Genomic DNA, 25,179 nt, shown 5'->3' with positions numbered 1-25,179 from the left:
TACGCTCAGCGTCAATAAATAAAAATTAAACTCGATGGTCAGAAAAACAAGGTTCAAATACGCCCACTCTGTAGATATTTTCAGAAAAAATTTTCATAATGTTGTCGATGCTACTACTGGACTGGAATCTGAATCTAGTATAATCGTTTATAGTTACTTTTAGACCAAAAGATTTTATTAGATTTTGAATATCAAAAGGAGGGTCAGATTCAATTTTAAAATTTATATTAAAATCACAAAGTATGATCAGTAGACAGCGTAGTAGACAGGGTAGTAGTGTAATAACTGTCTAGAAATGGCCATATGAGGAAAATGCCACACGAAAATTACAGAACCAAATTTATAATCGGACCCCAAAGAAGTAGAAGGAGAATTTGTCCAGAAAAAAGAAGGAAAGAAGGTATCAAAGAGGCGATGAGAAGGAGAAATTTGGATGCGTATGCGCGCTTATTTTGTTTTGTTCTATATTGATTTTGTATTTTATACTTACTAATATTATTTTATTAACGAAATAGTTTTTGGTTATGGTTATGAATTGTGTAGGTAATTTACACATAAACATAAAACATTATCAGTTTCGCGTAAAAGAACAAAATAATATATTTTACAAAAATTATAATTGAAATTCAAATCATTATTTTTAATTTTCATGAGCCATAAAATTTGTCAGAGTATGTTTTTACTGTTTTAGGAACATATAAATTTGCCGTAGAAAATAAGATAGGTAGTTTGATTTAATATAGGTTCATATTTTATGCACGATTTCCCTGTTTATTCTTTAAACCGAATGTTGCGTTCACGACGTGTAGATAATAGTAAGTAAATTATTTAATTTTGCATATTTAATACGTAACGATTGACCTTGCCATCGCTGTAGTGTCAAGTTCGTCCATTAGTTATGGTACAATAATTTTGCATAACTCTTCCATACATATTGTATCCCAGCCTAGGTTTCCTTTAATGATAAGATACGTATCATATGTAATAATAAATTAATAATGCATAAGTACGTTATCAAATGTAAACAGATCTATTTTAAACCTTATTCTCCATCCAAGTCACGCCGCTCACAAGCCCGAAGGTGAAGCTTTGTGCAGCTAGAGTAACAGTTAGTATATACAGTTGTTAGAGTATAAATCTTGATGCACGTCATTATCTACATCATAGATCTAAGTTGACATTGTTGCCAACTTCCAAAAAAAATTACTGAATTCATTTGAAATCGCAAGATCAATCAGGAAACATAATAAGGAATCAAATTGATTACATAATGGTGAACAAGAGAGTCCGTAATGGATGCCTATGAGTTAAACGTTACCCTGGTGCTGACGTATCGTCATATCATATTTCTGTTATTGGTAAATGTAGGTTTAGTTTAAAAAAGGTCACAAAAAAGAAAAGTAACATAAAACGTGATATGAGAAGACTAAAAAAATAAGGAAACAAAGGAGACAGACGCACGGATTGTTTCAAAAAAGCTAAGTAACATGGAGCAAATATATGATCCAGAAGATCATCCCAGAATATATGTGAACTTACTTACTTACTTAATCAGTAGACTCATTTGTACCTTTCGGTGTTGGGCCGTTTAAAATACAATTCATTAAATTACAATATTTGACAGTCTTCTGAGGTGTCCTAGCTCTTAACGAACTTTCTCCATTCCTTCCTATTGGATGCCATCTGTGTTGCTTCCTGCCAAGTCTTACCCTTAGTCTGCAGTATCTGCGAGATGTCACTGTTCCATTCCTTAATGGGGGTTCCTCTTCTGTTCTTCCCTATTGGTTAGGCGTCCCACACTCTTTTTACTTGTCTATTATTGTCCATCCGGGTTAGATGTCCGAACCATGCCAATTTTTTCTCCTTGATTGACTCGAGTATCGGTTTGATTTTGAGTCTTTTCTTTAATTCTTCATTTCTGATTCTATCAGTTCTTTTTACTCCTATCGTTCTTCTGAGCTTTCCTGTGTTTTCCATTCTGTTGTTAAGATCGTCCTTGATGTCTCCTTTGTTGTTGATTACTGTTCCTAAGTATTTATATGAATTTGTCTGTATTATTTTTTGTTGGTCTATCATTACTTCTATTTGATCTTCCGTCCCTTGTTTCCTTGATATTTTCATTATCTGAGTCTTTTCTTTGTTTACGTTTAAGTTGTATTTGCTTGCTTCTAGGTTCCATTTCTCTAAGTTGTATTTCAGTTTTTCTGCAGTTTCCGCAATTAATACTATGTCGTCTGCAAATATACACATCACAGTGCTATGAATAGCACTGGGCTGAGACTTCCCCCTTGTCTAACTCCTTGAGTCGTTTCAAATGGTTCTGACTGTATATTTAACATTCTTACTGTATTTGTTGTTTTCAGGTATATACTCTTTGTTGCTTCTATCAGTTCTTCACTTACTTGTTTCTTCTTAAGGCTTTCCCATATATCTTTTCTTTTGACTGAGTCGAATGCTTTTTCCATGTCTATAAAGCTCAGATATATTTCTTTATTTTTCTTTAAGGCTTTTTCTATTACTTGTTGCATGTTGAATATATGGTCTTGTGTGTTGTGTCCTTTCCTGAATCCACTTTGTACGTCCTCTAATTTATGTTCTATTTCTTTTCTAATTTTCTTTTGTATTATGCTTTCGTATACTTTTGCGGCTGCACATAGTAGTGATATACCTCTATAGTTCCTACAGTCTCTTGTGTTTCCTTTCTTGTATATAGGTATAATTACTGCATTCGTCCATTCTCTGGGTATTATTTTATCTTCCATATTAGGTTATATATGTATAACAATTTTTCTTTTGCTGTTACTCCTATATATTTCATCATTTCTGGTGCTACTTTATCGCTTCCTGGTGCTTTTCCAATCTTTATCTTTCTTATTGCTTCTTCCAGTTCTTCTATTTTTATAGTTTCTGGATTTTCCGTGTTTCTCATGAATACTCTCTTGTTGTTCCTTCTTCATTGAATTCGCTTGATTTCCATTCAGTATCAGCTGAAAATGTTCCCTCCATCTTTCCATTATTGTTTTATCGTCGTTTATTATTGTTCCTTCGTTGTTCATTATTTGTTTCAGTTTCGTTTCTTTGTTGCTTCTTAGATTTTTCAGTGTTCTGTAAAATAATTTTACGTTTTCTGTGCTGTTTTCTTCCATTTTTCCCCCGAATTTTTCCCAACTTTTCTTTTTCTCTTTCTTAACCATCTCTTTAACTTTTGTTCTTTGTCTCTTAAAATTTTCATATTTTTGTTGTGTTTTGTCTTGTATGTATTCTTTCCATAATTTCTTCTTTTCTTTTATTTCTCTTTTCACTTCATCGTTCCACCAAGATGTTTGTTTCCCTCTGTTATTATTTCTTGTAGTTCCACATATTGATTTAGCTGTTTTTATTATCACATTTTTAATATCTTCCCATTTTTCTTCAATTCTTTCTGTTATTTTATGTTCATTGTCCATCTCTTTCTCTAGTCCTTCTGAGTATCTTATTTTCATTGTTTCTTCCCTTAGTTTATAAATTTTTATTATTTCTTTGTGTTTTCTGTTTATGTTTTCATTTCTTTTTATTTCTTTTCTTTTGCTTTTAAATGTGGTTTCTAGTAGATAGTGGTTACTACCAATTTCATAACTCCTTTTTACCCTTACATCTCTTATCCAGTTCTTCTCTGTTTTTTGCACTATAGTATAGTCTATAATTGATTGTTTGTCTCTTGATTTGACTTCTCTTGTGATCTTGTGTATCCTTTTATGTTGGAAGTGTGTGTTCATAATCACCACGTTATTGTCTAGACCGAATTCAAGTAGTAATTTTCCATTTTTGTTTAGTTTTTCCTCCCTATAATGTCCGATGACATTGTTCTATTTTTCTGTTTCTTTTTACACTCTACTGTTCATGTCTCCTGTGATCACAATTTTCTCTGTACAATCATTTATCACTTCTTGTAATTTGTCCCAGAATCCATTCTTTTCGTTTTTTGTTGCATCTTCATTTGCTCCATAGCATATAATTAGGTTTGTATTGGTTTCCTCTGTATGCATATGTATGTCTACTCTTTGTATACGTTCGTTGTAATATATCCAATTTTTTATTTTGTTGATACTCTCTTTCTTTATCATACATGCTACTCCTGTCTGAGCTCTTTTCATTTCTTCCACTCCACTGTATATTAGTAACATTCCATTTAACACAATCTAATACATATTATTAATCCTTTTCCTTTTTTCTTTGTCTTTGTTATAGCTACTATTTCAATGTTCTTATCTCTAATTTCTTCCCCCAGTTCTATTTCCTTCCCATTTATACCATCTCACATTCCATGATGCAATTTTCCAAATTGTTTTGTTCTTTTCTGTGTTTAAGTTGTACTTCAATTTGTTTTTACTTCCGTTTGTGTTATTATCTTTAGATCTGCTCATGTCCCTGTTCTGTGCCTGTTTTGTTTCTCGTTTCGTCATTGTGTTTTCTTCAGCTAATTTTTTGAACCAGTTGGTTTTGTATTGTATGTTATTTTTTCTATCCGGATTGTTTTTTGATTCCATTTCCACTTAATGCCTTCAATAACTACTATGAAAACATATTCAATTTTTGTCCTTTTCCCATTAGTCTTTTCATGTGCTGCTATCTTCCTAAGATTTCTTTGTATTTCTATCTGTTTTAATGTTAGGTCACATTCTATATATACTCTATGTTGCTTTTAGTTCATTAGTTTATCCTTGGCTTTCAGTATTTTCATTTTGTCTTCGAATTTTTTACATTCGATAACACACATTGTTTCATTTATCTTTTGTACCCTATTTATTTCTGATTTTACTTCCATTGTTGTTTCTATGAAGTTCTCCAGTTGCTTTCTTCTTTTCTTTCTGACATGCTTCCAAGGCTATTTCTATTTTATTTATTTTTTGTTTCATCGTAGTCATTTCTTTCTTTAGATTTTCATTTTCTCTTATTATTTCTTTCATTTGCAATTTGTATTCACTATTTTCCTTCCTAATTTCTTTTAGTTCATCAATCATATTACCCATTGTATTTTTTATATCTTCCAGGTCCTTGTTTTTCTTTTTATTATCGCTTGCTATTTGTCTCATTAGTACCATCATTTCGTTCTGGCTGCTGGGTTCAATCGTTGTTGGTTTCGACCTGTCTGGTGTTCGGCTCACTTTTCTGCTCTTGCTAAATATGTCTATCTCCTCTTTACTTTTTCTTTTACCATCTTCATCAACATTACCATCCGCCATCTTTCTTCTTATTCAGATAATTAAAGTATTTATAAATATAAATATTATAGGTAACGGTTACGGATCGCGACAAGAGCCGCGCCTACCTCTACAGTTAAATCTTAGCGATTATTCTCGATCCTTACCAGTTTCGACTTATACCGCTTGTAAATACAAAAATACAATCAATATCAAAATAGCAAATAAATTCAGCCTTTATAATTCTGTATAGTTTGACCGAAACCTGAATAACAGACCTATTGTTTTTGTTGATAATTATTATTGTTTATCGTTCTTAATCACCCGTCCAGCGCAAAAAGCTCAACTTGTTTCGACCACTTAGAAGTTTCACTTTTATCCGTAGGGCAATTAAAACTAACTATTAGTTTAATACAGTTCAAAAACAGATAACTGTATATGATACTTTTGTATGCAGATTACACTCGAAACCACCCAATATTCTAATTTAATTTCGGAGCGACACTACATACGTCCAACTAGTCTGACCGCCTCGTCTACTCATCAATATATGTGAAACCTTTAACAAAATCAGAAAGGAACATCTTCTTCTTCTTCTTGATGTGCCTATCCGTTACGAATGTTGGCGATCATCATGGCAATCTGTATCTTATCTGCAGCAGCGCGGGAAAGCTGCACAGATGTTGTATTGAACCATATTCTGAGGTTCTTTAACCAAGATGTTCTTCTTCTTCCTGGATCTCGTTTTCCAAATATTAGATGAAGAATATCTAATAGAAAACAAAGAGAACAGGAAAAGTTGGATGAATGACAATATACTGCACCTCATGGAAGATAGAACAACAATCAAAGAATAACAAAAGGATGTACAAAAATGTTCAGAGTCAAATAAGAACCGAAATGCAAAAAGCCAAAGAAAATTGCTTAAAAATACAGTTTGAAAAGATAGAGTTTTTGGAACAAAAACCGATACATTTAATATGCATAAAAAGGTAAAACAAGCAACTGGTCTTCAAAAATTCATCACTGCTAGCAAACTGCAAGATCAACAGAAGAACATCATCACAGATAAAAATCAAGAAATATGCATATGTACCAAATACATACAAGAACTCGTTGATGATAATAGGTACAAACAACCTCCGTCCTACATATAATGACCACTTACCAATCACATCAGATGAAATGGAAAAAGTAAGATCACAACTAAAAGATGGCAAAGCTACTGGATCTGACAATGCATATGCTGAATTCATAAAGCTATTTAACACTGACGGTACTCACCGACTAACAAAAATATGCAATGAGATATACTTAAACGAAGTAATAACAAGATCATGGGTGATGGCAACGTTTATTGCTGTACCAAAAATAACAAAATCCGTATCGTGCAATGATTTCCGGACCATCAGTTTAATGAGCCACATTTTAAAGTTATTTCTAAACATTATATATCAAAGTAAACATAGACAGTACGAAGATAAAATTAGTCGTACACAGTTTGGTTTTCAGAACGCAGTGGGAACGAGAGAGGCTCTCTTTAGCATACAAGTGCTATTTCAACGATGTAGAGATGTGAATTGCGATATGCATATTTCATTGATTATATAAAGTATTGATGTATAAAGCATTTGATACAGTAAAATACGACAAGCTGATGGAGATATTAACAAATATTGGAATAAATACCTGAGGTCTAAGAATTATTAGCAATCTTTACTGGAATCAAGCATCGTCTATTTGCCAATAGGCAGCAGAATCCGATGATATCAAAATCAAGCGTGGGGTCCGATAGGGATGTATACTATCACCCTTCCTGTTTAACACATAATCTAAGAAAAACTTTCAAGAAGCAGTAGAAGATGTTGAAGCCGGAATTCGAATTAGCGGAGAATATATCAATAACTTAAGATACACGGATGACACGGTGGTATTTTTTGATAGTTATGAAGCAGGAGTTAATAAATAGAATCACAGAAGAGAGTCAGAGATATGGACTTTTACTGAACATTAAGAAAACAAAATGTGTGATGATCTCTAAGAAGGAACAGCAAATTGAAAGAATCGGTGTGAATGGTCAACCAATAGAAAGAGTAAAAACATACACCTACCTTGGTACGAACGTCAAAGAAAATTGGGTCATTCCTTAGAAATAAAATCTAGGAGAGAGAAAGCAAGATCTGCATTTCAAAAATTGGTTAAGCTTTTCAAATGCCACGATATATCAGTATCCATAAAAATCAGGATACTACGATGTTATATCTTTCTTATACTGTTGTACAAAGTTAAGTCGTGGACTCTCACCGACGCTATCTGTAAGAAAATTGAGGCTTTCGAAATGTGGTTTATCGTAGAATCCTGAATATATCCTATACTAATCACGTTACTAACCAGGACGTTCTATTAAGAATGCTATTAAACACAATAAAAACAGCCAAAGTTGAATACCTTGATCACATCATGAGGAATAGCAAAACATATGGGTTACTGCAATTAATTCTTCAAGGAAAAGTAGAAGAAAAACGAGGACCAGGAATACGAAGAATTTCCTACCAATTTTTGTAAAGCAGTTTTCGGAAAGGTGTTGACTATTTGAGTATTCCGTTATCTAAATACTTAACAACTTTTATGAAAAACTTTTAAAAATGAAAGATATTAAAATGTCAGACTTGCCATTATAAATTCGCCATTACAGTGTAGAAAGTTAGAAAATGTTACATACAGTTTATTTACCTAATCGCTCAAAAGCAAAATAGAACCAAATACCAACCACAACACAATATTTACCAAAATTTTTTCAAGTTTGCTACGATTACACTATTACACTGTTATACATTACATAATATTCAAAACTGAAATGCTACAAAGTATCCCGCATCATGCATTTATATTTTTTGACTACAGACGAGTCTTCTCAACTTTCTTCAACTAAATTCAACCCTTTTGTTACTAGTACAACTATAATCATATATTTATATAAAAACAAAAAGAGAAATCAAACGATTTCTACTTAGCGAAACCGAATTCAAATCTTAACCACTGTGTTTCCTAAAATTTGCGAAACAAACAGCTGGATAAATTACTCGGCAAGGAAATCTAAAATTGCATTCCACAAGCCGTTCATCCTGGTCAAAATTCGTAGTGAATTCAGTTTCTGGTACTTCAAACGAAGTAAATAACAAAAACAAAACAGAATGAAGGTATTAGATTTTTGTTTTGATACAGTGCAGCGACAACCGCTGATACGTATTTCGACCTCCTTAGGTCTCGTCAGAACGGTGCTCAGAGCAGTGACTATACCGTTCTGACGAGACCTAAGGAGGTCGAAATACGTATCAGCGGTTGTCGCTGCACTGTATCAAAACAAAAATCTAATACCGTCATTCTGATATATTTATTTTTTACAATTATCTGTTCCCCATTGTTAGGCCGGCTCGAGCCGCCCCTTATCTTGCCGCCCGTGTACCCTGCACTCCTTTTACCCTCGAGTCGAAACGGCCGCGTTTTTCTTCATTTAAACGGCTTTTATAGAATAAAAGTGTAGTAAAATATAAATCTTTGGTTTGTTTCGATAATGCTGAGGGTTAAAATAGCGAATTATTGCGTCAAGCAAACCATATGAAACTAGAAAAAAAAACATAACCACAATTTTATTCTGTTGCTATTATTTTGATTTATATTTTTTAGGTTATATGTGGCTTATATTTATTATTATAATTAAAAAAATATTAACCTCTACTTTTACTATTACAGCTTGATTTTTTATTTGTCTAACTATTCAAACAACTTTCTGCGATGAATATTTAAAAACATTTACATACCGACGAGACAGCAGATGTATTAAGATTTATTGATACTTGCGTTAAAAAGACACCAGTGAATCAATTAATTTACAGCAAAACATGACAAAAAAATAAATACTTTTTTTTTATTGTACATGGTGATAAGTCATTTATGGAAAACACAAATTATATTCCAAAGAAAGTTACGGTTTTGGTCTACCCTAGAGAATACGAATTAGTGTATATAATATTAACATTTCTCCTAAATTTAATTAACACGTAAATCTCCTTCTACGATTGTGAAATTTTGTGATCTTTAACAGTATATTTTGAGGAATCTGGGCACCTATTTTTTGCAGCACGTTTTTATTAGTCAAAAATTCTCAGAACTATTCTTTTTCAAGTGACATGTACAGCTGGTTCCTAAAAAACTGATGCGACTCTCAAAGAGTATTTTGTAGAACATTGAGCAGTGTATTTTGAAGGATAAATACTTATTATTGACATACTGTCAATGCCAAATTTTAAAATTTGTCAGATAGCTTATTCTGTTCAACCTCAAAAAATGGCTCCACATGCTAGCAAAGAACTAAAAGCAAGAACTGTAACGAAGTTAGAAGATGGTTGGTCAATATCTGCCGTATCGAACCATTTTAACGCAAGCAGAACAACAGTTTTTAATATTGTTCTGAAGCTATTTTCTTGTGGCATTTTAAATTAATTTATATTTAAATGGGAATAAGCCACAATTAAAGGTTAAAATACGTTTATTGACGTTTCAAATTCCACTTCTGAAATCGTTCTCAAAATACAAACATTAGTAAATTAAACAAATTTTGTTTTTTGTTACTTATTGAAAAAATTCTTCTAATAATTTAATTTTATCTGACTCATCTTTATTGACAATTCAGACATACCTTATACATTTTAAAGTAGAAGACTTTAAAATGATATTGCCAATATTGTTGAGTTGCGTTCCTGGGACGACTTTACTTATAAGATAGTTCATTCGATTACATGAAATCAACTTTAACTTGAGAATATCCGTCAGAAAAGATCATAACATGTAATTCGTCTTTAAAAAGACAAATACATGCCATGATGACAGTAAAATTCTCCTGTTAGTGATTCCATAGTAAATTATGAGGGAAAAAACCAGGAAAAAAAAACCTCATAATACTATCCCGACATGGTAAGTATTTGATCGTGCATTTAGATTACCTTCAATAAACACCAAATTCCGATTTTATATGTTTGTTATTTAAAAAAACATAAATGATGTATTCTCTATATGTTACTGACTTACCAATACTGGTATTTTCCTTTTAATAACTTCCTCTTTCAATATGGGTAACCAGATCCTACTACATTCTGCCGAGGAATTCGCGACACAATTGGTCTCATTTAGCATAATTAGAGCCGCTTCTTTGATTTTTCTCTTTTTACCATCCGTTTCTTTTAGGACTATATTTGAATCATTCCATTGAATCCTATGTTCATTATCCCATGCGTGTTTACAGATTTGAGATCTATCAAATTCTCTATTTTTAATATAGGATTGATGTTCACTTATTCTAACTCATAATCTCTAATCTCATTTAGCATAATTAGAGCCGCTTCTTTGATTTTTCTCTTTTTACCATCCGTTTCTTTTAGGACTATATTTGAATCATTCCATTGAATCCTATGTTCATTATCCCATGCGTGTTTACAGATTTGAGATCTATCAAATTCTCTATTTTTAATATAGGATTGATGTTTACTTATTCTAACATTTAATGGTCTTGATGTTTCACCTAAATAAAACTGATCGCATTCACAAGGTATTTTATAAATGCAATTCTTTGTCCTTTCTTGTTCATTGTTAGGTTTGGTTTTGGACAAGATAGATCTCAACGTGTTTGTTGTTTTGAATGTTGTTGAAATGTTAAATTTATTTCCTATCCTTTTAAGCTTTTCCGATAATCCTTTTATGTATGGTATTGTTATTGTTCTCGTATTATTCCTTGCATATGCTGTAGGATCTCGTTCTAAGTTGTTTTGTTCTATTCGATCGATTGTTGAAAATTCCTTATTTATAAACGATAAAGGATAATCATTTTTTAATAAAACAGATGTTAACAAATGTTTTTCCTCCAAGAACAAATTTTCGTTAGAACAAGTAATTTTGGCTCTATCGTATAAGGATTTAATAATTCCCTTTTTAATATTAATATTGTGATTTGATTTGAAATTTAAATATCTGTTGGTGTGTGTTGGTTTTTTATACACCTGAGTTTCGTATCCAGTATCGTTCTTAGAGATTAAAACATCCAGAAAAGGTAATGTGTTATTATATTCCTTTTCCATGGTAAATGTTATTGTCTCTTCTTTATCGTTTATATCATTTAGAAATGTGTCCAACAACTCTGATCCATGAGGCCATATTGAGAATACATCATCTACATTTTCATTTTCATCATTGATCCTTTCTGACGGATATTCTCAAGTTAAAGTTGATTTCATGTAATCGAATGAACTATCTTATAAGTAAAGTCGTCCCAGGAACGCAACTCAACAATATTGGCAATATCATTTTAAAGTCTTCTACTTTAAAATGTATAAGGTATGTCTGAATTGTCAATATAGATGAGTCAGATAAAATTAAATTATTAGAAGAATTTTTTCAATAAGTAACAAAAAACAAAATTTGTTTAATTTACTAATGTTTGTATTTTGAGAACGATTTCCAAAGTGGAAATTGAAACGTCAATAAACGTATTTTAACCTTTAATTGTGGCTTATTCCCATTTAAATATAAATTAACAGTTTTTAATATTAATAGGAGAGAACAAGAAACTCTCGAAAGAAAGCAAGGTTCTGGAAGACCAAAAATATCTACCGCTCATGAAAATCGTACGGTTTTGGAGAGATTAGAAGAGAATCCTTTTGAAGATGCGAAAACTTGGCGCAGAATTAAGGCATCGCGTCTTAGGTACCGAACTGCAGCAAAAAATAATATGCAGGTAATATTTACAGATGAGAAAATTTTTCAATCTTCTAAAAAGGGCAAAATTGTAGTGTATAGACCAGATAATAATGGATCTAATCCTCTATATGTTGATAGATATCGAGCAGCTGGTCATTTTAGCGCCAATGTATGGGGATGGATTTCATCTAGAGGAATAGGAATGGTATGGCGTATTGATGGCAGGTTTATTGGGCAGACTTATCTGAATATTCTAGAAAACATCATGTTTCCCAGTGTAGAACAGTTGTACCCAGAAAATAATTTTATCCTCCAACAAGATAATTGTCCTGTTCACACTGCAAATATAACAAAACAGTGGCTCCAGAAAAACAACTACGAAACCTTATCATGGCCCAGCTACAGTCCAGATTTAAACCCAATCGAGAATGTGTGGGGGGTTATTATAAAATGGTTGTGTCGGCGTAATTTTATACCTCATAATGCTGGAGAGCTGTAGCACGGAATAAAACAGGTTTGGGAAGAGCTCTCCGAAGAAGACAATTTCATAGTAACTTTCACGCAGATGGAACGAAAACTACAAGCTATTATTAATGCTGATGGAGATATTACAAAACATTAATTTTATTTTCATTTACCTAAATTTAGTATAGTTTTGGTCTTCCAGACCTTCGCATTCTTTCGAGAGTTTCTTGTTCACACCATTTTTTATTAATAGAAAAACTGTGATTGCGCTTATGTTAAAATGTTTTGCTGACCTTTTTAATTTGGTTACAATTCTTGTTTTAATATATTGTTGAGTTAAGTCGTTTGTTTTATTCCTTAATAATAATAAGAATAATAAAAACAACCCTATTTTATGTAAAAACTATTATTTATAATTATTATACTCTTTATAAAATGCAGGAATTCAAAATAATATCAAAATTTAGACTTTAATAATTAATACAATTTATTAATTAACATAAGTAATAAATCGTTTGTTGTTGTTTAGTTTATTATTTGTCTGTCATAATAAATATAATATAATGTCAGACCAATCAAATGCTCAAAATGATCAAATTTGACTAAGAGTCGTATCAGTTTTTTTAGGAACCAGCTGTACACCTTGAACGTTAACAATGAATTAACGTTTGTAGCCTTTAACCACTGCTCAGTAGATAATCAGGTACTTCTTCTTTATGTTGACAATCACCATGACTCATCTGATCTTAGATGCGGCTGATCCGAATAGTCAAATTGATCGGCATTAGTGCTAGTTTCGCAGCCAGGAGATTCTTATTTTTACTATGTTTCTCTTGTTCTGGATATTCCATTTATAATCAACTAAAAAACGTATGATATATCCTCATAAGTTGTCCCAGGTACTAGTTTGTTTCCATTATTTACATCAAGTTCAGTGTGAGTCCATGTCTCAATATCGCATAAGAAAGCACCAAAGACGTAGTGTAAGAGAAAATGTAAATAGAGTGTAGATTTTTATATAATGTTTACTGTAAACAGTTTATTTCACTAATTTCTGGATAACCCAATCCCATCGTAAAGAAAATTACTGTGATTTTAAAATAATAAGAGTTAAGAAACATACTCAGTCACTGAAATAAAGCCATCAAGTTATCATTTCTCATTAATCTCGCATTAATCGCCGAGACGGAAGACGAGCTGCAAAGATTAACACACATCTTCAATACAACAGCCAAGAAATACAATATAATAATATCAGCAGAAAAAACCAAATGAATGACAACATATAAATACCCACTACGATGTAAGATCGAAATTGATGGAAAAATAATAGAGCATGAAGCAAGGTTTAGATATCTGGGAATAAATATAACTAGTTACGGAGATATTGAAGAAGAAGTACGGCAACAAAGCTTAAAAGCAAGTAAAGCGGCGGGTTCTTTTAATGATACAATCTGGAAGAACAAACACCTAAGACAAGACACAAAAACCAATAAAATTGAGATCAAGAAAGGGGTACGACAGGGCTATATTTTGTCTCCTATTCTCTTTAATATATACTCAGAAGAAGTATTTAAGACAGCGCTGGAGGAAAGCACAAAAGGCATAAAGATAAATGGAGAAATAATTAATAACATAAGGTATGCTGATGACACTGTGATTCTAGCAAGTAGCATGGAGGAACTGAGTTGCCTAATGAGTAAGATACAAAAAACAAGTGCACAATATGAAAGAATTGAACACGTGGATTCGTACATCTACTTGGGAACAACAGTTAACTCAAATTGAGATCAAGCGAAGGAAATACGTATAAGAGTAGAAAAGGTAAGAGCATCGTTCACTAGCATGAAGCAAATTTTCACCTCTAAAAGCCTCACCCTACCTCTCAAAATTCGACTTCTGAAATGTTATGTATTCCTGGTTTTGTTATATGGAATGGAGGCGTGGACAATGACCGCAACATTGATGAAAAAACTAGAGGCCTTCGAAATGTCTACCTACCGACGTATATTACGTATATCCTGGACTGAGCACGTGACCAACGAAGAGGTACTACGCCGGATAGGTAAAGAGAGAGAGGTAGGAATAAGTATAAAGAAAAGAAAGTTGGAATACTTGGGTCACGTTATGAGACATAATAAATATAGAGTACTACAGCTGATCGTTCAAGTGAAAATAGACAGCAGAAGGGGTCCAGGGAGGAGAAGACACTCGTGGCTCCAAAACTTGCGGCAATCGTTCGGATTGTCATCTGCAGAACTATTCAGATCTGCCGTAAACAAAGTCAGAATAGCCATGTTGATTGCCAACGTTCGGAACGAAAAAGGCACATGAAGAAGAAGAAGGATAGCCAAACCATAGATGTTCAACCTTTTAAATTAAATGAAAACGATGCAGAAGAAAAGGACCAAAATAAATCGACCGTCGAAAACATAATACTGGACCAGTATACAACGAATACTCCTTCATCAACTAATACGCAAACCGAAACCGCAGATATTGATGTAAGTGGAGAGCAATTTAAAGATCCAGCATATTGGCCAGAAGTATTGACAGATACTGTTAGACTAATAATTTTAGACATAGGTCCAGTACAATGAAAAAATATTATTTATCCTGTAAATAATTTAAACAGATCTTTTAGCTCTACTTACTTCGTAAAAAAGTTAACGAATAATGAAAAAGCAAAATCTTAAGATTTAGTATACTGCTTTTCCTGCAAATTATTTAAAGTTACTTCTAATAGTTTTAGCGATAATAATGATTTTAGGGACTGGCAACAACACTTGTCTCGGGCTTTAGAAAGACACGAAACTAGTAAGGGGCATTTCGAAAATGTTAAGAAATGGGTTGAATTAAAAAAATCAATTGAAAAAGGTTTTTTCTTCAAACGTCAAATAATGATGACATTACTTATCTAACTTGATCCTGTCAAAGTTTGATGTCTCCGCCGGCAGCAGTTTTTTTCCCTTTTCTTTACGGCGAAGGGAAAAATGTTGTCATGGCAACAATATGAAACATGTCACAAAGCAACAATACAAATGTCATTAACAACAATTAAACATCATTTTTATTTATAGTAATATTAAAAGTATAATTAGTTAATGAGGCATTTTCAAAATTGAAACCGTGCAAAAATGTTTCCGACTCTTGATACGCATTGGTAATTGTTGATGATACTGATGGTCGGGAACAACTTTCAGCAATCATTCCCGATGTTGGCGAATCATGAGGGTTTAAAGTTTTTTGAGCATTATCGTTCTTATTTCTTATTTCGTTTAGGTTTTCCATTTTCGCACTAAATTTGCGCTTGCGGTTGCAACAACAATAAGCTGTCTTTAATAATTGCAAACAACTGTAACCAGGGAGACGCAAATCCCACCGACGACTTAATTATTTTAATTTCTAACATCTAGACGACTTTGATAGTTGTCACAGTTAATTTCAAGTAAAAATAGCATATGAATTGTACTATTTATGGTTGAAAATTGCTACGTTTGAAGAAAAAATAGTATACTTTATTCGGCAAAGAAGCGACTTTTCTTGACTTGCCCTCTATTACGCGCCTCACTTCGTTCGGCGCGTAATATCGGGCGCGTCAAGTAAAGTCATGCTTCTCCGCCTCATAAAGTAATATACTCTAACTGTCGATTATATGAATCAGAATTTATTTCAAATAGAAAAAAAAAAGATGGACGAATCTGTTTTAGAAAGAATTATTTTTGTGATTCAATTTTTGGCTGGACAAAATTTAGCTTTTAATGGCAATAGTCAAACACTATTCGAAAAACGTAATGGTAATTTTATGAAATTAATTGAGACAATTGCAAAATTTGATAGTGTAATGGCTGACCATATCGGCAGGATTCAAAAAGATGGCAAAAAATGGCACATTATTTGGGCGATAAAATCTAAAATGAAATAATCAGCTTAGTAGGAGAACAAGTTAAAAAATATATAATTGAATCCTTAAGAATGTCCAAATATTTTTCAATTATCCTTGATGGCACACCTGACATTAGTCATCAAGAACAAATCACAATTGTTGTCAGATTTGTTTTCTTGATGATTTTTCTAAAACTGTAGAGGTTCGAGAACATTTTTTAGGATTCTGCGAAGTTAGCAACACTACTGGTCAAGGTTTAACTGATTTCATATTAAATTTTTTAAATGAATGTGATATTAATATTGCCGATATGCGAAGCCAGGATTATGACAATGGTGCTAATATGAAAGGCAAACATAATGGCATACAAAAAAATCTTATATATTAATCCCAGAGCCTTTTTGTCCCTTGTGCGGCACACAGCCTTAATTTATTCGTGAATGACGCAGCAAAAAGCTCACTTGAAGTTACCAATTTTTTCAGTATTATTCAGGAACTATATGTCTTTTTTTCGGCATTAACATATCGATGGAATATTCTTTTAAAAGAAGTGTCTAGGTCTCTGATATCCGGTGGGAGAGTCGAATTGATGCCGTAAAGACTCTCAGGTATGAATTGAAAAAAGTTTATGAAGCACTGTTCGCCCTTTATAATGATACATCTAGAGACATTCACACAAGAAATACTGCAAGTTCCCTGATTAATAAAATAAAATCATTTAAATTTATTTTGGTACAATATTTTATTAAAAATAAATATAGTTAGCAAAATCATGCAAAAATCTGACGTTATTTTACCAGAAGCTGTACAAATGTTAAATGGACTTATAATATTTTTAACATACATGAAATTCGACAAACGGTTTATAAATTTGCTCAATAAAGCTAAAAAAATAGCTCAAGAAATGGATGCAGAAGTTTCATTTCCTGCAGTTCATACAGTTCGACCAAGAAGAAAAAAGACTTTTTATGAATATGAACATAAAGACGAGCCAATTCAATGTCCAGAATTACATTTTAAAGTAAATTTGTATTTTTGTTTTCTTGATATTGCCATCTCAAAATTATTAGATGAGAGATTTCAAGATTTAGAAACACATGTTGAATCTTTTGGTTTTTTAAATAACTTAAGTGTTTTTTCTAAACAGGAAATAATGAAACAATGTACCAATTTATAAACTAACTATAACTAACTAACCAAGAAACAAAAAATTTAGATATAAATGGAAGAGATCTTTACAATGAGATTGATATATTGTCTATTTATATTACAAATAAAAATGATATGTCGGCCAAATAAGTATTAGCCTATCACGTTGCTAACGAGTTAAAAGGAATATTTCCTAATTTATTTGTTGCGCTAAGAACATTTTTAACTATGCCAGTCACTGTAGCTCAGGGGTAGCGATCATTTTCAAAAATTAAAATAATAGAAAAATACATAAGATCTACCATGAGCCAATCCAGGCTTACAAATTTAGCTATAATAAGTATCGAGGAAGATATTTGTTTTATTTTAGTTGTGACTGACCTAGTTAGGGAATTAGCATTGAAAAAGGCAAGAAAAGTCAATTTTAGTAATTAGACGTCTATACCTAGTCTACCTAGTGTTGTATTTTTTTCTTTATTTTACTTTATTTTTCGTAAAATAACTATGTAGATTTTTGTATTTAGGTTATACCAAATTATATTTATGTACATAATATATGTTGTATAAGCTCATATTTATATTATAGGTATGTATCTATTCGTTGGCTTAATAAATATATTTTTATAATTTAAATGTTCAAAATTGTGTTTTTATTAATTTTCCTTAAGTTATGATGTTTTCTTATACACGTTTTTCAAAACTGCTGATAAGGCGACACATTTGGTTCTTGCACCCAGGCGGCAAAACCTCTAGGCTCGGCCCTGATTGCTCTTGATCAAAATCCCATAAATTTTAAATTTAAAAATAGTAAACAATATAAAATTACACAAAAAATTGCTTCATTAGTACAATGCTTTTAATACCTTAGGTTTAACTATGTTTTTGATTTCTTATATGATCGCATTTTATCTTGGCGATACCAAATAAAGTTTATTTTTTTATTTTATTTTATAATCAATAATTTCAAGACAAATTCTAACATTTTGAACGTTTGTTCTATTTGTTACATCTATCTTTTTTATCTAAACAAGTAGATATTAATATTATAATATTTAAAAAAATAAATGGATATCTTACGTATAGTCAAATAGTTTTATATGTTTATTTTTTCTAATATTAGCAAAAACAAAACGAAAATATCTAAGAATTGTATTATTTTGATGTAAAAAATAGCAACAACAATATTATTGTTGTATCAAACACTCAGAGAAATTGTAACACAATCATATTAAACTGTCATTTTATTTATTATATTTATTTCATTTTTGAGACACAGTGTACATACATACACAAGTCCATAAATCGTGCAAACATATAAAAAGTGAATTTCATCCGAGATTACCTATTAACTACATTTCGCTAATCAAAAAAGTTGTATTTCCACTATCGTCATTCGCTCCTTTCAATGCAAATAAAAACAAAAATCTGAAATACCGAGTTTCTCACTGATGAGAGAGCATCTTCCTACCACGTTCGAAGAATCATTATTTTCCGAATCCCGTTTCCGTTTATAAAACCTTAGACAGTTTCGTTGAATAGTCATTGTTTAAATAGCCAAGTTTGCAAACAGAAGGGCAGTGGGGCCGCGGTATATAAAAATAAAAATTCTCGTTAATTAGTTATATTGTTAGTGCTTTTTTTATTGTTTAAGTGAGTGATAACTAAGCTGCAACGATGACTACACAAAGTAAGTTAATAATAGTGTCCTTTATTCAAATAAATATATGCACACATGCACACACACACATATATATATATTAAAAAGAAATATTTATAATTTGGAGATTAATATCACTTTTGCTGATATTAACTTTTTTGAAAAACAATTACATGAGTTACATAGCAAAGCTTATAATGTCTTAAATTTCCACATATTTAATTAATAAATTTAATCGTAGACAGAGAATTAAATATAATACAGAATTTCATAAAACCAAAAGAATACATATTAATAAGTTTAATAAATTATAAATAGAAGCTTTTGATAAGATAAAAGTTCAAGAAAAATGGTTTAAAAATCTAACATCTATTCATTTTCCTTTTGAAATAAAAAAATTTTTAGCACTGGGACCTAAATTTTCGGTATGTCCTTCTAAATGAGATGTTAGAGTTCCAAATTTACTTTCTGATATTGAATCAATAATCAGACCACTTATTGATGGTCAAAAGGATTTTGTTAGATCGAAATGTACCAATGTATTACCGACTTTTTACATAAAGAATTCAAAGATCATTTTTTAAATAAATACTATGTACAAACTAAACTTTTCCTTAAGAACCATCCTGAAATTTCATTGTCAGGAGCGACAAAGTTAACGTAACTATTGCAATGTGGAATGAGGATTTCCTGCAAAAACTAGATAACTCTTAAATGATACTAAGCATTACACTACACTTTAAAGGAGTCCAGTTTGTCCGTTGCAACAAAAAGCAAATTGTCTAGTATCTAAATTACACAGAAAGAATGTCTATGAGACCAATAATTTCACCTTTATGCCCTCCTTATGGACCAATAGCACAACACCTCACTGACATCTTAACTAATGCGTATAATTTAAACAAAAATATTTACATTAAAGATTCACTTGACTTTAGTTCTTTTATCAATAATTTTCAATTACCACAAAACTATGTTTTGGTTAATTTTTATTCTAACATCTCTATTTACCAATTTACCTTTGGATTTAATCATAAGTAGTGTAAAAAACATTGGAATGAGATTTCACAACATACTAATATTGACATTACATTACAAAACACTAATCACCTTTGATTTTGATTCTAATATTTTTATATTTAATGGTATCTTTTATAAATAAATTTTTTGGTAACCTTATGGGATCTGGTCTTTCACCCATTCTAAGTAGCTATGTCATGGATGATTTTATAAAAAATTGCACTAACAATTGCACTTTTTTCATTCCTTTTATTAAAAGGTATGTAGATGATTTAGTTTTTGCACTTTCTAAACACAAAATTAAGGTGAAAGATTCTCTACCATTCCTTGACCTGAGAATTGTAATAACTACAGATAATGTGTTGAAAAACAGATAATTCAGAAAACACATGTGTAGCAATATATTTATAACCTATTATAAACCATATTCAGCGGATGGCTTGCATAAATATAACAGGTGCCATGAAAACAACACCAACTGCTGCAATGGAGTTGATCATTGGCATCACGCCTCTAGATATATATGTCAAAGAGGTGGCGCTAGTGACAATGATGCGACTGCGCTTAACTGGTGCAAACCTTGATGTAGAAATGGGACAATTGAGAACTCGTTTCTGGCGGGGAGAGCTGGATGCGCTACCACTGCTATAGGCAGGCTGCGACTCAATTGAACCAAAGTTTATCTTTAACAAATCCTACAAAATTGAAACAAGACAGTATATGGAGACAAATGCCTATTACATATATACATCCATGGCTCCAAAATGAAAGAAGGCTCAGGATGCGGGATATACTTCAGATCACTGAACTTAAGAATAAAGTGGGGTATGGGTAAAAATGCCAGCGTAGTTTAGACAGAACTGGCTGGTATCTCCATAGCCGCAAAAGAGATAACCCAAAAAGGTATAGCAGGGAAAACTATGATGATCTGCACAGATAGCAGACAAGCGCTACTAACCTTGAATAGACCACGTGTCACATCAGGTTTAGTAATGGAGTGTCACAAGTGACTAACTCAAGCTTCGGATGGTAATAATATCATCCTGAGGTGGGTTAAAGGACATAATAGGAATAAAGGCAACCGTATTTCTGACCAATTATCCAGGAAGACTCTTAGGACCTGGGGATCTTTTTGGTTGGTCAACTACAACAATCGCGGAAATTGTCAAATGTCACTCCCATACGCAAACCGTAAAAAGATGGGAAGAAAGGCAGGGATGTAAACTTGCCGGGGTAACACTAAGTAACCTTAAAGAGTCAACATCAAAGAAGTACTTGGGAATGACCAGGAAAAACCTACGTTTGGCAGTTGGTTTTTTAACTGGTCATTGTCAACTTAGCAAACACCTCCACACACTGGCGCTAACAGACACACCTCTATGTAGGAAGTGTGAACGAGAAGACGAAACTGTAGAGCATGTCCTATGTGAATGCCCGGAGTTATCGTTAATACGAGAGTACGCGTTCGGCGAGTCCTGGCCCACACCTGCCCACATAAGAGAGATGTCTCCTGGTAACTTGTCCACCTTCCTAGAAATGGCAGGATGGACAATGAGCTAAGGGTGACAGCTCCCTGTGAGGATGCACAATGGGTCAATTGTGGCCTAAGTGCTGTGAAACTTAACTCGCCCTCCCTATTCTACAGATACAGAAGCTATTACTCACATCATCCAAACAAGATGGAAATGAACCTTATAACAGGAATAAAAGTACGTGTTTTAAGGCTTTCTCATCTAGATTACCTACAGGAAGATCTTTAATTGTTGAAAACTATTTTAATTGAGAACTCTTATCCTCCAAATACGTTACATAGGATGCTTTTTTCTAATACTGTTAATATAAATAACACCATTTTTTGCTAAATCTTAGAACACTGTATCCACAATTTATCATTCACTACCTTATATACCATCATTAACACCTAAATTAATACAAATACTAAAGGTTATTGGCAATATAAAAATAGCAACAAAAAACATCAAAACTATTTCATCTTTATATTCTAAAACTAAATATCCTAAATATAGATAAATTAGATAAAACAAATGTAGTATAAAGCATTATTTGTACCCAGTGTGAATCTGTGTATGTTGGTGAGACCGGGAGAAATCTATCAAATCGTATTATTTCCCACAAGAGTGATTGTAGAATAAAAAAATCATCTTGTGCTTTGGCAGAGCATGTAATCGACAAAGACCATATTATGGATTTTGATAACATTAAAATTTTGTGCAACGAAGGTACTAAATTCAAAACGACATTTTTAGAAATAGTTCAACAAAAGATAAGAAATTCAAAATCTAAGCAAAATTTATAATTACATATATTATTTCTGTATAATAATTCATTTATAAAACCATATATAATAACCATATATATACTTGTTACATTTTTCAGGTATCTGTGAATAATAAATAAATCTTCTTTTTATTATTAAATAAAAAAGAATATTTAACAAAATTTTAAGGTTGGCAATATAGTTGTTAAAAATAAATTAAAATACAAACTAGGTGTTGGCATTCATGACATTGAGGGTTATTTGTAATTTTGTTGGTTGCTATTGTAATTTATTTGTTTGTTTAAATCATTTTTTGAAAATTAACTTTAACATTTCTAAAATAACAGAAAAGAAAGAGAAACATTCATTAGACAGAGTAGCAATGTGTAGCAATAAAATTTTATTTGGTGAGTGATTACCTTTTTTTGCAATTATTAGTTCGACTGTATAAGATATTTTGTATTATTTTAGCTCTTGAAAATAATTGTAAACATAATTGAAAGCTTACGTATAAAAAATAGTTATCTAATAGCCCCTTTTTAATGACTCCAACCAATCCAAACATATTTATATATTTTTCTCCAGGCGAGTCAACAAGTACTTATTTTTCTTATATATGTATATATATATATATATATATATATATATATATATATATATATATATATATATAATACATATATTTATATTAGAATAATGTTCTTCTTTTAATATATTATATATATATATATATATATATATAGATCTAGCGGTTAATGTGAGCTCCGTACTAAAACGGTGTTATACGAACTCTAGGAGAATATACACCGAGTATATTATTATCTAAGTAGCACTTTATGTAGACTCCGACCAACGCATAGGATCAAGTAGGCTCCGTAATACGTTAAAACATTTTTGGGATCCGTATACACCTTGTCTGGTACAAAACTAAGCTCCTGCAATGTTGCCAATAATTTTATTAGTCGTAGATTTTGAAATTTTACAGCAGGTATATTGTGGGACTTGAAATTTATATTAATATTCATCAATTTAGGCATCGAGGAATTTCATAGATACTTGGCTAACGTAGTTAAAATTTTTATAATATAAATTGTTAACCGACATATAAATTTATATTACTTTTATGTTTAATAGGCAAGGTAGTAATTTATATTACTTGCTTTAATTATTTTTAAACTTAAGTAAGCGTCTATTATAAACTTGGAAAGTTTCCATTTTTATGCATTAGTATTTTCTTTTAATGCATCGGACTGAAACATTTATCATATAAATGTACGTATATCGAGTGGAGTTTTCGTGTAACAGTTTAAGAAAGTAGTAGTACTCTAATATTTGTTACCACATAAAATTATAGAAAACTCTGTACAGCAGGGAGATCTTAGTAACTTTCTGATTGCTACAGTTTATGACGTGCAATATTTGTTTCATAAATTAATAAAATTTAAATTACAATAATTTATAAATCACTTTTTAAATTGGTCACTTATGTTAATAGAGGTCATCGTGAGTGCAAAAAGTAACAACGAGTACGAAAGATATCAGGCATCAGGGGTGGTATTTGTAAATCTAAATACCGCTTACGACACCTTAAATTAAAGGGAATTTCTCTAAAAACTATATGACATCCCCTTAGATAATAAACTCACTCATTTTAATATATTAAAACTACTGTATATAGAGATTCGCGGATAGCGGGTAGGAACTCCTTTTTGGACAGTCCTATCAGGGAAAGTGAATAAATCCCTGCCTTCCGCAGATTCCAGGTATTTCCTGGCCCGGGAAACTAGTACGTGTTAAGGGTCCCTTCTCCAGGGTTATGGATGAAGACCACAACGGCATCCAGGGCGGAGAAGAAGGTCTTTACAACGGTCAAATTTGATATCGAAAAAAGCTGTAGAATAGGCACATGGAATGTGCGGAGTTTATATGAACCCGAAAAAACACAGAATGCCATAAATGAGATGAGAAGACTGCAAATATCAATTCTGGGTATTAGTGAAATGCGATGGCCCCGATCTGGCCAATGCCATGTGGATGATCATGAAGTGTATTATGCAGGAGAAGACAGTAATTATCATCGTAATGGTGTAGGATTCATAGTCACAAAAGATATTAGCAAATGTGACAGGGCGATATGCCAGGTATCTGAACGGGTCATAATGATTCAGTTGAACGCGAAACCCAGAAATATAAATTTAATACAAGTGTATGCACCGACAGCGGAAAGTGAACTGGAAGAACATAAAAATTCTACGCCGATGTAAAGACCGTCACTGACCAACTCAAGACTAGAGATCTTACTATTCTGATGAATGACCTTAATGCTAAGATAGGAAAAGGCAGACAAAGTAACATTATTAGATGTTATGGACTGGGCGAGAAAAATGAAAGAGGAGATTATTTCTCAGATTTTGCAAAGAACATCATCATCATCATCAATCAGCCCTGAGTTGTCCATTGTTGAACATAGGCATCCTCTAGACTTTTCCATCTGCTTCTGTTCTGCACCTCTGCTATCCAATTGGTCACGATTTTTTTGAGGTCGTCCTCTTCCTCGTTTCTTATTCTATTTCTTAAGCTTATTCCAAGCATTGATCTCTCCATCTTTCGTTGTGTCCTTCTTAATTTTTCGGCTGATGTTTTTGTGAGAGTTACGGTTTCTGCTCCGTATGTGAGGACTGGTAGAACGCACTGGTTAAAAGCTTTTCTTTTTAAATGGATCGGTATATTTGTTTTAAATACGTCTCTCATTTTTCCGAATGCAGCCCAACCCAGACTTATTCTTCCAAGTAGC

The 25,179-nt window shown here is 32.0% G+C and overlaps 1 protein-coding gene across 2 annotated transcripts in view; it reads left to right on the top strand.

Moving 5' to 3' along the window:
• The first annotated feature begins 756 nt into the window (after positions 1–756).
• Positions 757–25,179, top strand: part of LOC140445632 (dopaminechrome tautomerase-like) — a 120,358-nt gene continuing 95,935 nt past the window's right edge. Inside the window, exon 1 of one of the 2 annotated variants that reach the window (XM_072537839.1) lies at positions 757–815. In XM_072537839.1, the coding sequence (XP_072393940.1) occupies positions 788–815 (28 nt within the window). In that variant the 5' untranslated portion in view covers positions 757–787. Of the gene's footprint in view, positions 816–18,899; positions 19,118–25,179 lie in introns of those variants that run through there. The other variant, XM_072537842.1, reaches the window with a different exon arrangement.

This window comes from Diabrotica undecimpunctata, chromosome 7, assembly GCF_040954645.1.
Source record: "Diabrotica undecimpunctata isolate CICGRU chromosome 7, icDiaUnde3, whole genome shotgun sequence".
Classification (NCBI taxonomy): Eukaryota; Metazoa; Arthropoda; class Insecta; order Coleoptera; family Chrysomelidae; genus Diabrotica; species Diabrotica undecimpunctata.
The sequence above is the reverse complement of the archived record's forward strand: the minus strand, read 5'-3'. Positions and strand labels throughout refer to the sequence as shown.